The sequence below is a fragment of the Crinia signifera genome, chromosome 3 (assembly GCF_055691185.1).
Source record: "Crinia signifera chromosome 3, ASM5569118v1, whole genome shotgun sequence".
NCBI lineage: Eukaryota > Metazoa > Chordata > Amphibia > Anura > Myobatrachidae > Crinia > Crinia signifera.
In genome coordinates this window covers 131,889,905-131,907,006 of record NC_139219.1, presented here as the reverse complement: position 1 = coordinate 131,907,006, position 17,102 = coordinate 131,889,905, and the positions used below count along the sequence as shown (strand labels likewise).

Here is a 17,102-nt window from a genome sequence, read left to right as displayed (position 1 = left end):
AAACTCAAAAATCAATTATATGCCAATATATCCTTACAACCATGCCTAACACATGCATTGCACACATTAACCCTTACAGCAATTGAAGTGCAATGGTTTCAATTAAAGCACTGACAAGCGTCCTATTAGTGAGTAATGAGTAAAGGAGTCGATTGTATTGGGTTCAGGTGTTAATGCTTGTAGTCATTAGGCGTTCCGTTCGCCTACCGCAAGACCGAGTGGTTTCCGCAAAGCAATACTTGACTTAAGGACACCGCACATTTCTATCGGTTTTGTTCGCGTGCATTCGGAGTGCTATCCGAATGCACGCCCCCCAACATAAGTGTACTCCCCCGTGTCCGCCCATGTTTCCTCTCAGTTTTGCCCACTTTTAAACTACGCCCATGTGTCATTCCGCATGACGCCCATAATACGCCCATATTTCCAGACTGATTGCGGTGCACAGTTTTGTACGGGATTTGGCCGAACAGGTACGGAGTCAATGCGTGGCACATGCGCGTTGCGTTCTCCACGCATGCGCAGACGCCGTAAAGACGCTATCCGAAAGTATGCGGAAAAGTACGCATCAATCAGAATAAGGGCCAGAGAGAGAGAGAGAGAGAGAGAGTACATAATTGTTCCTGCTGGGGGGGTCTCTACTCTGAGTGTCTTTTCAACAATTCTGCTTTAACACAAAACAATAGAATCTCTGACCATACCCAGTACCTCATAATTTATTTATTAACAGTTATTTATATAGCGCGCACATAGGTCCTTATTCTGGTTCACTCATAAAGGCAAATTCCTTCTTAAATGGACAAAGCCATGTGCACTGCAGGGGGGGGGGGGGGGGCAGATGTAACATGTGCAGAGAGAAGTAGCTTTGGGTGGGGTTTTACTTCAAAGTGAGATATTGCAGTGTAAAAATAAAGCAGTCAGTATTTACCATGCACAGAAACAAAATAACTCACCCAAATCTACTTCTCTCTGCACATGTTACATCTGCCCTACCTGCAGTTCACACGATTTTGTCCATTGAGAAGGAATTTGCCTTTGCGGGTGAAACAGAATAAGGGCCATATTCCGCAGCACTTTACAGAAAATATTTTAACATTCAGTCCCTGCCCCAGTGGAGCTTACAATCTATGTTCCCTACCACATGTACATGCACACACACACGCACACACATTCTAGGGTTAATTTATTGGAAATAAACTACCAGTATATTTTTGGATTGAGGGAGGAAACCGGAGTACCCGGAGGAAACCCATGCAAGCACAGGGAGATTATACAAACTCTGCACAGTTAGAGCCATGGTGGGAGCAGAACCCATGAACTCAGTGCTGTGAGCCAGTAATGCTAACCATTACATCATCTGTGATGCTAATTAGAATAATGAGGTCATAGCACACCCATTTACACCAAGACAGTGGACCACCCATAGTGAATGATTCATGGGCAGACTGTTTATAAAACTGTCAATTATCATATCCTTTAAAGTCAACAGAGTTTGACAAGTTCTATGAGTTAATTTGTTCTATATCCACCTTCATGGAACATCAGAAAGAAAATAATTTAAGTTTCACCTGTCAAGAGAATAAATACCTCTTCATTTAACTCAGATAATAATAATGGGTATGGCTCGCTGCCCTTGCCATGCTTCGGGCACGGTGCCTCACTACGTTCGGCACACTACTTTATTCTCCCCCCACGCCCTAGTGGATGGTAGGGCATGAAATACTGCCTGTCAGCACATTTCGGCTCAAACAAAGTAAAAAACCCCATGTCCACCAAATTCTTGTGTCAACCTAATGACCCTGTTGGCCTAACCTCATGCTGACCTTCATGCTTGTTGACCTAATGCTTGTAGACCTAGTGACTGTATCCCATAGCAATAGTCTCCTTACTGGTCTTACCAACGAGAGACTCTCACCACTACAATCCATTTTGAATGCAGCGGTGAGGCTGATCTTCCTCCGTCAGTCCCTTCATTGCAAACCTGTATTCTACCAAATTCAATACAAAATACTTTTACACAGACAAGGCCATAAACCAAACTACACCAATATACATGTCTTCGCTTATCTCAAAATATTTCCCAAACTGACCTCTTCACAACATCTCTCATCTACACGCATGATTCACGACTGATGGGCTTTCTTCCGGCAGCACCCAGTCTGTTACTGCACCTAGTCTTCTATTAAAGATGGAATGTTGTCCATAGCAACCAATCAGATTCTATCTATCTTCTAGAAGGTGCTAAATATATAAGAAGTAGAATCTGATTGGTGTCGATGGACAACATCCCATTTTTAATATAACTCCCATCTCAATAATTTACCACTAAGAGTCTCCTCTAGTTTTCAAACCTTCAAGCGTTCCCCGAAAACTCACATCTTCAAGCAAGCTTATCATATTCCCACATAACCTTCATAAACTTTCCTTTCAAATTACATCTCAGCACTACCCACATATATTGTCCCATATTTTCTCTTTCTCCATTTTCTTGTCCTCCTTACCCAAGACCAACATTGCTGTGTGGCCATATTATACTGCAAATCAAGAACTTTCAAGAATCTGGTGGACTATTTTACAATAGATAACAACTATCCTTATGTATCATGCTTATTTCCATATAGGTTATATACTGTATTTGTGAGCAGGGCCTTCCTACCTCTATAACTGTATTTTATTGCCCAGTTCTGTTTTATCGCTGTTGTTTCCAATTGTACTACTTTGCTATATAAGAAACTGTTGATAAGTAAATAGAGAGAATGGGCAGCAGAAGCTTGATATAGTAATAATCATATCTGCCAAGCACCTGTTCCACAAAATGATCTGTAAAGTCTTATGCATGAGAACTGTTTTTGGCTGTAGTGAAAGTGGAAGTTCCAGTTGACTCCAAAAAACACACGGGGCTGATTCAGACTTGGGAGTAAACCAAAGAAAGTCAATAACTTTGAACCTGGAACAAACCATGCTATACTGCAGGTGGTGAAGATTTAAAATGTGAAGAGAGGCTTACATTTGAAACACATACAGGGTGACATTCTATGCTCTGCGATTTCCGTTTTTTTGCGGTAATTAGACCACAAAATGGCGATATCGCATTTTCCCATTAAATCGTTAATTTAATGGGATGCGCTAAGGGACTGAAATCGCATATTATGTGCGTTAAGGTATGCTGAGTAAAATTGCGAGATTAATTCGCATTTTTATCGCATCCAGATGTTTTCGTATAGAAGAGGATACAAGTCGCTTATTTAATGCAATGCGCATTTGCACATCGCATTATTTAGGTGCCTAATTTTCGCACTTATTTCAGACCAGGGTCTGTTTGGCGAATTAGCCAGAACCCTGCACAGATCGCAATGTTCTGTGCAGGGTTCTGCTGTAAAAAATAAAAGAAAGGGTTCAAATAAAAAAAAAACGAGCGCGGGGTCCCCCGCCTGAGCATAACCAGCCCCGGGCTCACTGAGCCGGTGCTGGTGACATAAAATCAGGGTCCCCGACAAATAGGGGTCCCCTTGATTTCATGAAACCAGCACCAGGCTCAAGGTCTGGCGCTGGTTCCCAAAATACGGGGGACAAAGTGACTAGGGGTCCCCCGTATTTTAAGAACCAGCACCGGACACAACCAGTCAGCAGGGTAATGCCACAGCCGGGGGAAACTTATTATATAAGCTCCCGCGGCCAAAGCATTAACCCCCTGGCTGGTCAGCATGGGCAGGGGTCCTGGGGAAGTGGGGACCCCCCCAATGAAGGGGTCCCCCCCCTCCAGGACTTACCAGCCCATGCTGATAGTCCGGGGCTGTCCCCGATGCCCCTGGGCGGTGGGCATCGGGCTGATGGCTTGTGTAAAAAAAAGAAGTAAAACTATTGTTTTATACTGGCGAACTATGAGTCCCAGCAAGCCTACCCCGCATGCTGGGACTTGGAGAACCACAAGTCCCAGCTTGCGGGGCATTAAAGGGCCCGCTGGCACTTGTAGTTCAGCAGTACAAAGAATAGTTAACAAAATCACACTGACACACTGTAAAATAAAAGTTTAATACATACAAAACACACACACACTGATACTTACCTACCTTAAACCCGTAGGTCGGTCCCTGGATCCTGGGTCCGTCCTCCGGGGCTCCAGGGCAGAAGAGTCCGGTTTGGGGCCTTGGTCCTGGTTCCGGGGCTGGTCCTGGGGTTCCGGGGCTCCTGGGCTGCAGAATCCGGGGTCCGGGATCCGAGGTAGTCCCCAGGGGTACCTAAGGAAGCAAATCCAACTCACCTGGTCCCCGGCGACGACCTCGGAATCCTCTCCGATGACAGCGCTGCTCCCATCTGCTACCCGGCTCGCAGGACTTTGACAGGCGCAGAGATGTTTCCTCCTCGGCGTCTCTGCACAGAATGATTTCTTGGCCAATCAGGAGCCGAGAAAGTCGGCTCCTGATTGGCCAGAAATCATTCTAACTAGAGACGCCGAGGAGGAAACATCTCTGCTCTAGATGCGCTGAGATGTTACTTCCTCGGCGTCTGTATTCAGAATGATTTCTGGCCAATCAGGAGCCGAGAAAGTCGGCTCCTGATTGGCCAAGAAATCATTCTGTGCAGAGACGCCGAGGAGGAAACATCTCTGCGCCTGTCAAAGTCCTGCGAGCCGGGTAGAAGATGGGAGCAGCGCTGTCACCGGAGAGGATTCCGAGGTCGTCGCCGGGAACCAGGTGAGTTGGATTTGCTTCCTTAGGTACCCCTGGGGACTACCTCGGATCCCGGACCCCGGATTCTGCAGCCCAGGAGCCCCGGAACCCCAGGACCAGCCCCGGAACCAGGACCAAGGCCCCGGAACCGGACTCTTCTGCCCTGGAGCCCCGGAGGACGGACCCAGGATCCAGGGACCGACCTACGGGCTCAAGGTAGGTAAGTATCAGTGTGTGTGTGTGTTTTGTATGTATTAAACTTTTATTTTACAGTGTGTCAGTGTGATTTTGTTAACTATTTTTTGTACTGCTGAACTACAAGTGCCAGCGGGCCCTTTAATGCCCCGCATGCTGGGACTTGTGGTTCTCCAAGTCCCAGCATGCGGGGTAGGCTTGCTGGGACTCATAGTTCGCCAGTATAAAACAATAGTTTTACTTCTTTTTTTACACAAGCCATCAGCCCGATGCCCACCGCCCAGGGGCATCGGGGGCAGCCCCGGACTATCAGCATGGACTGGTAAGTCCTGGAGGGGGGGGACCCCTTCATTGGGGGGGTCCCCATTTCCCCAGGACCCCTTCCCATGCTGACCAGCCAGGGGGTTAATGCTTTGGCCGCGGGAGCTTATATAATAAGTTTCCCCCGGCTGTGGCATTACCCTGCTGGCTGGTTGTGTCCGGTGCTGGTTCTTAAAATACGGGGGACCCCTAGTCAATTTGTCCCCCGTATTTTGGGAACCAGCGCCGGACCTTGAGCCTGGTGCTGGTTTCATGAAATCAAGGGGACCCCTATTTGTCGGGGACCCTGATTTTATGTCACCAGCACCGGCTCAGTGAGCCCGGGGCTGGTTATACTCGGGCGGGGGACCCCGCGCTCGTTTTTTTTTTTAAACTTTGCGCTGTCCTGCAAATGTGCGACTTTCAGACATGAAAATCACACATTTTCAGGACTAAATACAGCGCACCACTTCGCCGCAAATCGCCCCTCTTCGCACTTTTCAGCCTCCAATGCGCATCACATTAAATATGCGCATTTTGACTGAAAAGTGCGATTTGCGGCGATCTGGTGCGCGAATAAAACATGCGCATTTAGCGCACAGCATAGAATGTCACCCACTGTATCTGAAATGTATGTCACAAACTCGGAAGTCCTATCATTGCATGCTTTGTTAAGAGTGACCGGATTGTGTGTGATGCTTATGTAGTGAGGCATACAAACTTTAGAATTCTGTAGAGCAGATAAAGATATTGGATGATGACAATCTCCAGCATTAGCAAGTCACTTGTGACTGGATAAAAGTGAATGCACTGTTGACATGTGTTACCGTCATTTTTCAGGTTCAGGAATATTATGCTTTTGTGCATATAGTTTATTAAATCTATTTAATGTACACAGTAGATAGAGTTGTTTTTGATGTATTAGAGAAGATTTTGAAATGTTGTTGATCTCTAATTTTAAATGTATATTTAAAACAAATGGTTGCAATAGATTGGGTAGATATATTCAACATATGTTCGGTATAAACAAAGATGCAAAGACATAACACATTTTTTTGTGTACATTACACATTTAGCTACAAAAACAGGTTCTGACTCTTAGGGGTGTATTTAATTCCGGACGACATTTCTGCCAGGTGGAAACATCAGCAGTTTCCAACAAGATTAGGTGGAATTGACATTCGACCTATTCAATGTCGGGTCCATTTTTCCAACTGACTGAATAGATTTTGATATATGTCTGAAACTCTGTGAATCGGCAAAAATGTCAGCCGATAATCCAGCGGACACTTTCGTCAATGCAGATTCGACTTCAAACAAAGTCGAATCTGCATGAGGGGATCCCGGGATTGAATACTGATGGCCGATATTTCCACCTGTTGAAAAATATATCAGCCATCATTGAATAACCCCATTAATGTTTTAAATTATACTGCGCTCTTCACTAGTGTCTATTGCAGGGGTAGACAACTCCAGTCCTCGAGAGCTAACAACAGTTAAAGTTTTCAGGTCTTAATAGAATTACAAGAGCAGTAATTCACTCCTACTGTAGATCTGGTACTTATGTAGTATCTGGGCGCCCGATTTTGTGATTGTATGCCTTACCTTCAAGGAGCCCATACACGGTCCGTTGTGTGGGGCTCCGTTCTGTACTATGCGATGCGCGCTCCCGCGCATCACATAGTACGGTACAAAAAGTATGTGCTGCACATACTTTTTGTACTAGGTACACATCGGAACGGATCGCAGTGCATGCACAATGCATGCACTAGGGATGCGATCCGATGTGTACCGATGTGTACGATATCGCATGCGATGCGATTTTGCATAGGATTCAATGTTAACAAGGTCCTGTTCATTTCTCCACTATCCAAGTGGGCATAGAGTTGATTTTATATAGCGTGGCGAGCCCGAAGCGTGGCGAGCGCAGCGAGCCCCACGAGGGGACGCGGAAAACCTTTTAAGTAATCCGCGGCCGCTCGCCACGCTTTATAAAATCAACTCTATGCCCACTTGGATAGTGGTGAAATGAACAGGACTATGTTAACATTGAATCCTATGGAAAATCGCATCGGATCGCATGCGATCTGATCTGATTTTTCCAACCCGATTTTAAAATCGAGCGCCCAGATACTACATAAGTACCGTAGATCTTTTAAAATGTGTCAGTAAGTTATTGAATACACATGTGTACCAATTAGGTGGTCTGGAAAACCTGAACTTTTGGTAGCTCTCGAGAACTAGTTGGCTACCCACGGTCAAGTGCATGTCTCGTTTTATTCTAAAGGTTAAAATAAAAAGGTAAGCAACTAGTGTTTTTCACATTTTATAAGGATTGCCTATAGGAAAAGCTCCAAAAAAAATCTGTGTGAAAGATCCAACAAGTTTAAAGATGCTCTAGAGTAATGAAAAAAGTGAAAAGGTCTTGGCACACCAAAATTGGCCCGTCACAAAACAGTATCTCACAGCAACGCCATAAACTGCTACTTTATGGATACTGCCTTAAGGCCACAAAAACCGATCCACTTATGATTCTCTTGATAAACAAAAATTGGAAGGAAGTTCAGATTCTGCATGTTTCTAATATTTAAAAATTTTTCAAAATGCTAGCGAAATGGAAAAGGTCATTTCATTTCACTTTTATGAATAACTTCAAGCACCGTTGTTAGTGCAGTCCTCATTTGCTTTCCAATTTTTTCCATAGTAGCCAATATTTTAGGCGTGTAGTCAAAGCAGTGATTGAACATGGGAGTGTCACAAAATGTAGCACATGTAGTAAATTATGAGGGAGTGATTTATCAAATTATTGGGTTTTACTACATTTCTCAAACAAAAAAAGCACACATTTAACTGACTGGAGAGCAGGGCAAGGAGTAAAGCCACAATTCTGTAGGCCAAATTCAATTGGCCGTGGTTAATTACCACGGGCTAATTGGTCTTCCAAGGCTAAGCAATTAAAGCCTGCAGACTGCAGTTAATGTGAAGCCTCCCAAGGAGAAATATGCATTAACTGCCCTTATTATGGATACTACAAAGCTCTTAAACCATGTGATATTTATGGTCCAGGTGAAAAATGTAATAGTAGGGTCAATGATTTCAATGATCCTTCATAGTGGGGGATATTTACAACCTACTAACTATGTATCTTAGTTAGTTTATAACTGGTGAAAGGATTAAGAAGATAAAACACCTGTTTTTATGATGTTGTTAGGTTGTATAAAGTGCATCCTGGAACATATGGGCAAGTTCTGGCAAGTCCAAGGCAATGTAGAGAATCTACCATAATCCATGTTCCAAAGGCAGAAGATGCATTCAATAGATGCACTTATCACCAAATGAGTGATTACATCAAATTAATCTTTAAAGTTGGAACCCACAGGACCAGCGTAAGGCTTCTTGGCACCCTAGGCAAAACTTTAACCTACAATCCCTGCAGATTGACAGTTCCCACCGGCATTAAGGGCATAATTCAAGTCAGATTGGAAGGGTCCGAATCAGGCCCCGTTACGATGGTGAGGGGTCTGCGCATGTAAAAGTGTAGACCCCCTGTAAGAAAGCCTTTGCTGAGTCTCGCACTTTCAGAGACGTTTATCTGATACGGGAAGGAGTGGCGGCATAAGGGCTTTCTTGGCAACCCCATGAAAATGCTGGGTGTTCCCCTGGGAATGCAGGTTTGGCATTCCCTGCTCGGGGCAGGCGTCCGACATCACATGGCGTCAGCGCCCGCCACCAATTCGGCAATCAGCGGGCAAGATAAAAGTTAGTTCAGACGGACATTTTGCTGTGAACTGCAGAATTTTTTTTTGGGCAGACGGCCGCATGTGGGGGGATCTGTTCACATACATATCCGCTCGCATGTTGCCGAGGAGATTCGGGTGGTGGCATTCATCGGGTGGTGGGCAGCACTTACCCGCTTGCTAAGCAGCGAGTGTACACTGCTTAGCCAGCGAGCCTGAATCAGGCCCCAAGTACAACTTCCTTATAGACATCCTTCATTTTAAATTAGGCAGACTCGGTGGCGCTCCCCCAGATACCGGCACCCTAGCCAGCTGCTTAATGCTGCCTAATGGTAGAGCCGGCCTGTGAACCCTTAAAGTAAAACAAATTGATTCCAGTAATAAGCAGCATTATATTAGTATATTCAGACTGCCGACACACTGTCATCTAAACTGTTGTGTACAGATAAAACATGGGAGCAGCTGAGCCATTTTACCATTATGCTTACCCCTCTTATACTACACTGCACATTACACATTTTGGAGAATATAATAACCTAGCTTCCAAGGTTTTAAAATAAATTCCTGGCATACTTGCGGTTGGATGGCTACATTTTTGCAATTGAATTGTGGTGCTATCAGTTGGTGGAGTAAAATTTCCATACTAACATTTTACTAAACATGATGAAGATGGAGCTTGCAGAATTCATTTTTTTTCTGCTCAAAAAATGTTCAAGTGCGAGTACACCAGTCATCTGAGTAACCCTCAGGTTAGACAGGATAGGGGCTGGTCACACAGAGGAGGCCAGGGAATCTTCATTTCTAGCACCATATCTTTGCATTACATGGCAACTTTGCATATATGATAAAACTTTTGGATCACATTAATTACTATTTGTTACCAGATTGGTGAATTTCAAAGAGGATTTAGTAGCTCAGTTCAAAAAAAATTCTCTGAATTGAGCTAAGCCTTGAAATATTTTTCAGAGTTAAGGGAAATGGTCACAAGACGAGAACAAATTCTTGTGGCAGTGGGTAAGTAACAGGCTCTGTAAGACCTCGAACAGGGAATGTAAACTCAGCAATAAAGAGTTCTGGGTATGAACCTCTGGCTGCAATGCATTCTCAATTCACACAACCATAAATGAAAATAAACAGCAAAGAAACCGCTGTGAATAATCTGTACTTTTCAGTATATGAAACAAGAAGCATTTCATGGATGGGTGTGTCTGCGTTACACAGAGGATGTAGCCAGAAACCCCAGAGGCTATCTTTTATCCCTCTGCAGTACCATCCAATCATACTTTCATTGTCATGCACAGAAGTGGCAGGTGCGAGTGGCACCTGTTCACTGATGCATTGGATACAATATATCTCATAACCTCTGTGCTGATTCAACAATTCCTTGCTAAACCTTACAGCAGGATACAGCCCTCAAATTAGGGGGAAACGGTCATCTGTCAGACCACACTTAGGTTGACAGTCATTAGGTCGACCCCGGAAGGTCGACTGGCCCCAAGGTCGACAGGGTTAAAGGTCGACATGGGTCAAGGTCGAAATGACTTAAGGTCGACATGGCACAAGGTCAACATGGGTTTAGGTCGACAGTCATTAGGTCGACATGAGTTTTTCACTGTTTTTTGAGCCGACATGTGCCGACAGGCAGTATTTTATGCCCTACCATCCACTAGGGCGTGGTGGGAGAATAAAATAGTGTGCCAAGCGTATCAAGGCACCGTGCCCGAAGCATCGCGAGCGAAGCGAGCGATGCGAGTGGCTGCGGTTCAACTCCAACTGTGTCCATGTCGACATTCGGGTAAAAAAACAGTGAAAAACTCATGTTGGCCTAATGACTGTCGACCTAAACCCATGTCGATCTTGGCCCATGTTGACCTTAAGTCATGTCGACACACCTAGTTACAGACCTTGCTTTTTATATCACTAAGTGGTGGTGGCTTTTGGTTGGAACAAAATGTAAAGCATAACATGTATATATCTAATGGAGGTCTTAGCTTCAAACTTTGCCCACAACATACATGTATAAGTGGTCTAATATAATTTTAACAAAGCAGTTCAGTCTGTTCACACAGTAAAACCACAACATGACTGCAATGCATTTATTTTGTGCAATTCGTTGGGGATGTTACAGGTGTTAATATTCTGTGAGGTCCTCTATACCGGAAGACAATTCAGGACTTTTCACATGTGTATTCATTAACAAGCTATGCAATATAAGAGTTTGATACATGAGGCTAACTGTCTCAGATTGCATATTGATCCATCCAGATTGCAAAAAAGCTTAATGGGGTTATATAATTCAGTATTGAAAGAGAACATTAATTTTGTGTGAACTGTGTAGAGGGTCGTAATTGCGTAGAAATTCCTAGAGGGGTCAAAAAGGTGGTTCAGGATTTTGATACAGCTTACTGAAGGTGAGTTTTCAGGAAATAATTTAAGGTTTGAAGGCTGGTAAATAATGTTGCTGCACAAAAGAAGTACCGTATATACTCGAGTATAAGTCGACCCGAATATAAGCCGAGGCACCTAATTTTACAATAAAAAAAAACTGGGAAAACTTATTGACTCAAGTGGGACCCTCACTCGAGTATAAGCCGAGGGGGGCTTTTTCAGCATAAAAAATGTTCTGAAAAAGTAGGCTTATACTCGAGTATATATGGTAATTCCATAGAGCAGCTGCAGGCTCAAAAAGTCCTATGACTGGGAATCGGAGGAAGCAATGAATGAGGATGATCAGAGGTGATTGGGGTAGAGCAGTAATTCTCAAACGGGTATGGGTCATAGGGTTGACAGTACTAAGGTCGACATGGGCCAAGGTTGACACATTGGAAGGTCAACACAAGCATTAGGTCAACATGGACTAGGTCGACTGTCAAAAGGTCGACATGGGTTTTTTTCCACATTTTTACCCGAATGTCTCAGTCGACATCGACACTGTATCATTGCACCGTGTCCCCTCGCATGGCATGCTGCGCTCGCAATGCTTCGGGGACGGTTTTTATATTTTATTCTCCCACCCTAGTGGATGGTAGGGCATGAAATACCACTAGTTGGCATATGTCGGCTCAATAAAAGTGAAAAACCCCATAATGGCCTTTTGACTGTCAACCATGCTTGTGTCAAATGAATGACCTTTTGACCTAACCCCATGTCGATCTTCCCATGTGTCGACCTTGGCCCATGTCGACCTTCAGTGGTCAATCCAATGCATGTCCACCTAACAACCGTATTCCTCTCAAACCTGGTCCACAGGACAGGCACACAGGTGTATTCATTACTCACAGACACATTATAAAAGATGAGCAAGTTTATCTAATTCTGTGACACCTGGAAAACATGCACAGTTTGGGATACTGAGAAACTATGCGGGTAGAGATTCTAAAATGAGATTTATGTTGATACAGTATTAATGACTTTAAGTATGCATATCCAAATACTGCAATAAGCCATAGGCTCGTTCTCTATGTTGATATTTTTAATCAAATATACAGAACCAACATTTTAATTCAGGAAAATGATCTTAGATGTGAACAATACATTCAGGCAATATTTTACATTGTCTACAAATCGTAAGCTCCATATTAATCCATTTACATCGTTTTTTTGTTGTAACCACAGCGAACCATTATTTTCCATGACATTGATATTTTAATTGAATGTGCTATAGAATAGCAGTGTGTGTGCGCCGTTCATCCAAAACTGTTGTTCATGTAAAATATTTAATTTCCTTTTCAAATCGGAACAGCAGTTCAATTTAACACACTACTTTATACCAATGTAATGCTCCCATCACATTAGTACAGTTTATTCCTTTACATTTTACAACAATGGGATCAACTGAAGTGCATGCGGTTTTAAAAAGGACGCAACAATAAGCATAAACAATTACTTTAAATATCATGTAAGTGTTCAATAAATAGGTCACCACAGCTTATTATTGTCTTGTTAATGTTGTAACGGAAATAAAGACAACTATTTATACCCCTTTTAGACATACTACTCGGGAATTACCAGGCATTCTGACTGATGGGTCATTTTCCCGGGTGCAGCCTGCACCCTTTTACACTTACAGCAGCAAATTACCGGGTGAAGCAGTTCTACCCAGTAATTTGCTGAAAAACCCAGGTTTTTCTTATGTCTGAAAGGGTCAACCCGGGTCTTAAATCCTGGGTCCTCAACCCAGGTAAAAAGAAGGGTCGGAGACCTGGGTTTTAACGCCCGGATTGACCCTTTCAGACAAACCAAAATCCCGGGTTGAGTGCGCGTTCATGTACAAAAACCTAGGATTTTGCCATATGTCTGAAAGGGGTATTATTTTCATGTATATTGCAAGATACAGTTTATTCTATTTACAGGTGCAAAGGGGAATGTTTGCAGTATATTAAGGGGGTGATTCAGGTTGTCTTGTAAAGAGCAGAATTCGATCCAGGGATGTCTGTGATTGCGCATCAGCAACAATAATCTTGTGCAGACCCGCAGTGCGAACGCCTTCCGGGAGCATCACACTTACAGAGGCGTTCGCACACAGTGGTGCGGACAGGGGGCTGGTACATGGGTATGCCTAGCGTTTCCTGGGCATTCACACAAAAACGGTAGGTGCACCCAGAAAAACGCTGGGCATCCCCATGTGAAGGCAGGCGTGCCAAAGCATGCTCAGGGCGGGCAGCTGACTTCACAGGACGTCAGTCGTTCACCCCATCTTCGTCCAGGCGCTCGTAAAAAAAATAAAGCTTAGACTGACTTTTATTTGCAAACGGGTGGAACAATCATTCGATGGTCGCCGATCATCAAATGATTTTTCCCCGTACACTCGCATGCGAATGGATGTGTGACCGTACTCATCCATTCGCTTGAAAATACGGACGTTCGCTCACGGAAGGGGGGGGCATGAGTTTCCTCGCCCAACGAGCGCCGTCTAACTGCTCAGTAAGCAGCGAATGTATGCTGGCTGCTTACCGAGCCAACATCAATCACCCCTAAATGTGAAGAAATGAAGCCCCTCTGCAGGAAACACCTATCCTATTTGGAGTTGTGTGATCCTAGTTTTATAGCAAAGTTTCTGCGCAACGCATACATTGATTTTTAACCCACAACAGAAAAAGTGCAGTTGTAATCATCTAGGCTTGTTATACCTTTAGTATTTCCATCCAAGCCTTCAGCTGCGGAACAAACCAAAATGGTCCTGCTGATTGTCTAATGAAATAGCAAAAGTTCCCCTGCATCTCTGTTGCAGCTTGGCTGACATCTGTTATCATACACAATAATAACCCACTTACCCATAAGCATCAACTTTATGCAATCTAGCCCAACACTATTCCCTGCATCACTGCCACAAACTAGCAATGTCTGCAGGCACCAATAAAGACATGTTCCCTGCACAAAGAGCAGACACAAAACACCACATACTCTTATGTAATAATGCTACTTTATGTTTATCTAATAATAAGCTGCTAACTGGAACACACGTTAGAGAACCATTGGCATAAAATAGGCTACATAGGCATAATAGGCTACAAGCACAATAGGAAATGCTAGGTAACAGTATGTAACAGAGGAATATGTAATGTTTTAATACATTGATACATCTTACAAGGCAACAAATATTTATTCAATAGGAAATGACAACTGTAAATAAAATAAAACACGAGAAAAAAGTTTTCATTCTCGTTTTCAATGGAAATGTATATACAGTGCTGAGAGAGAGCAGTACAGTGAGGGCATTTCCTATAGGGGCATTACATGTGTCTGCACTGATCACATACATTCCTGTCTAGCACATGTGTGCCTCCTGTCAGAGCATGTGTGTGGTGTGTGTGTGTGTATGTGTGGCAGAAGGCAGGGACAGTTACTGTACATGCACAATGCAGCTTACCCAGATAGAGGCGCAGATCCAGCAGGATCTGGGGGGGTCCCCCGTTCAGCTGGTAGAAGAGGGAGCCCATACAGAAGAGCAGCAGAGTTGCCATGCAGAAGACATAGTCCCGCAGCGAGAAGCGCGGAGACAGCCCGGAGAGCCAGTCCTTCCTAGCGGCGCCCTGGGCATGGTTCTTGGGAACATGATTGCTGATGTGATTGTTGCTACTGGTCTTCTTCATCATATATCCTCCTTACGCAGCCCGGCAGGGAGAGGTCAGCCATCCGCCTGAGGGAGACACGAGCTGCTCTCTGGACCATTGGAGAAGTTGGGCAGAGTTTGTGTGAGTCTCACAGGTCAGGAGGCTTCCCTCCCCATTGCTGCCCTGTCACTTGTCAAGGGGGGGCAGAAGTCCTGCTCTCCCGCCCACGGCTCGAACCTCTTTCCCCCTTTACTACTTTATGCTGCTGCTGCCGGTGCCGTACTTCCCAGCGCTCCGATCCGCCGCCTCCTGCTCTCCAGTCCTCACTGTCTCCTGTTAGTTCTTCTCTTGTCCTACAGTATGTACCGTATGTACTTGTATGTATGTGCTCCCGGCGCTCCTCCTCCCTCTCTGCTCTTGTCCTGACACTCGGCGGCAGCAGCAGCCTCTCTCACTGGTCTCCCCCACTCCCCAGCACAGAGCTGCGGGGCAGCATGAGGTCTGCAGCAGCCCCGTCCTCCCTGCCCTGTGCACGGATCCTCCTCAGGGGGAAGCCTGGTGTCAGATTACGGCTCTCCGGTCCCTGGAAGACACCACTGGCTGCTGCTCTCTCCTTCTATGTGCTGCAAGTAGGAAGAAAGTTGTTTTCTTGTCTCGCTCTTCTCATCCTCCCCAGCCCCCTCCTTCTCAGATGACTTTTCTTTATTTCCACACCAGCGACCCCTTGGGGCTCTGAAGAGATTTCTGAATGAGTTGGCTTTAGCGCTGAATAGCCCCCGTCAACTCATTCTTGTTTGAAATGATCAGTGTTTGTTTGCAGTTCCCTTTACACGCCATTAAGCAATACGGGGAAGTCATTGGTACTTGTGGAGTATCACGGCTCCCACGATGGCCATCGCACGGGGAAAAAAATCGCATGCTATCGCATGTAATTTTTAACAGAAAAGCATCCAAATGCATTGAAATTAGTATCAAACATGTTCAATGGCCCCCCAATGTCATTTTTGAGGCTGTACCACCCCCACTATCAACGCGAACCCGAAGCGTGGCGAGCGCAGCGAGCCCACGAGGGGCGGCGGTACGCGTTTTACGACCTTTTCATACCCCCACTATCCACGTCGGTGTGGAGTTGAGAATAGAAAGTGTGGCGAGCGTAGCGAGCCACCGAGCCCGAAGCGTCCGCGTCCCCTCGCGGGCTTCACAGGTGTCCGCGTCCCCTCGCGGGGCTCGCTGCGCTCGCCACACTTCGGGCTCGGTGGCTCGCTGTGCACCGCCAGCCAATCAGCTGCTAACTGCAAAGCCATAGGCTGTTTGAAAAATGACAGGTAGGAGCTGATTGGTTGATGGTTTATCACTCTCCGTGTCATCACTTTTTGACGCTTGATACATCTGGCTCTAATTGTTAAATTAGTTTATTTAATGTTCTGAACAAGTTTAATTATAATCTGCAACAGTTTAGTTATACTAACCCACAGGGCCCCAGGTTCTGAATTGAAACCATTAATGACAATAAAATAATTAGATAAGACTAACTTGAATTGAAAGCACTGAATAATGAGGTGGTAGGAGGGCATGAGTTTAGACTAGAGGAAAGAAGATTTTGTACCCTTAAAAGAAAAAACTTTTTTTACCATCAGGGCAGTAAAATTGTGAAACTCTCTTCCTAGAGTAGTGGCGGCAGATACAATAAATTATTTTAAAATAAGGTTGGACAATCATCTATTGGGCAAAAACATGGGGTAAAAATAATTAAAATCTGTATATAATTAAATCAGATTTCCGTTATATAAGGGTTGAAGAAAATAGATCATGCACTTTAATAACAAAAGTTTAACTTGATGGACACAAGTCTTTTTTCAGCCTTAACTACTATGTAAGTATGTAACTATGAGACTTAAGCTGAGGCAAAGCATTTGGTTGACTCCAGGTGCTAGGAGATGCAGAGCCCTCCTTAGACATAGGCAACATAGGCAATTGCCTAGGGCACTTGGGATGCCTAGGGGCATCTGAAGCCTAGGGCATGTAGAGTGATACCCCTTTTACGCCGCCGAAAAATCCGGTTCAGCGGCGGGTCAGACCCGGATCTTCGGCGGTGTAAATCCCTAACGCTGTGTCCCTTTACACGGGACTTCTACCCAGGTCCTGACCTG

General features: G+C 44.7%; 1 protein-coding gene across 1 annotated transcript in view; it reads right to left on the bottom strand.

Annotated features, from left to right (window-relative positions):
- The window catches only part of UST (uronyl 2-sulfotransferase), a 302,623-nt gene extending 287,038 nt beyond the window's left edge, over positions 1-15,585 (bottom strand). The window contains exon 1 of the mRNA XM_083176522.1: positions 14,769-15,585. Within this exon, the coding sequence (XP_083032648.1) occupies positions 14,769-14,994 (226 nt within the window). The 5' untranslated portion in view covers positions 14,995-15,585. The remainder of the gene's footprint in view (positions 1-14,768) is intronic.
- Between the last annotated feature and the right edge of the window lie 1,517 nt (positions 15,586-17,102).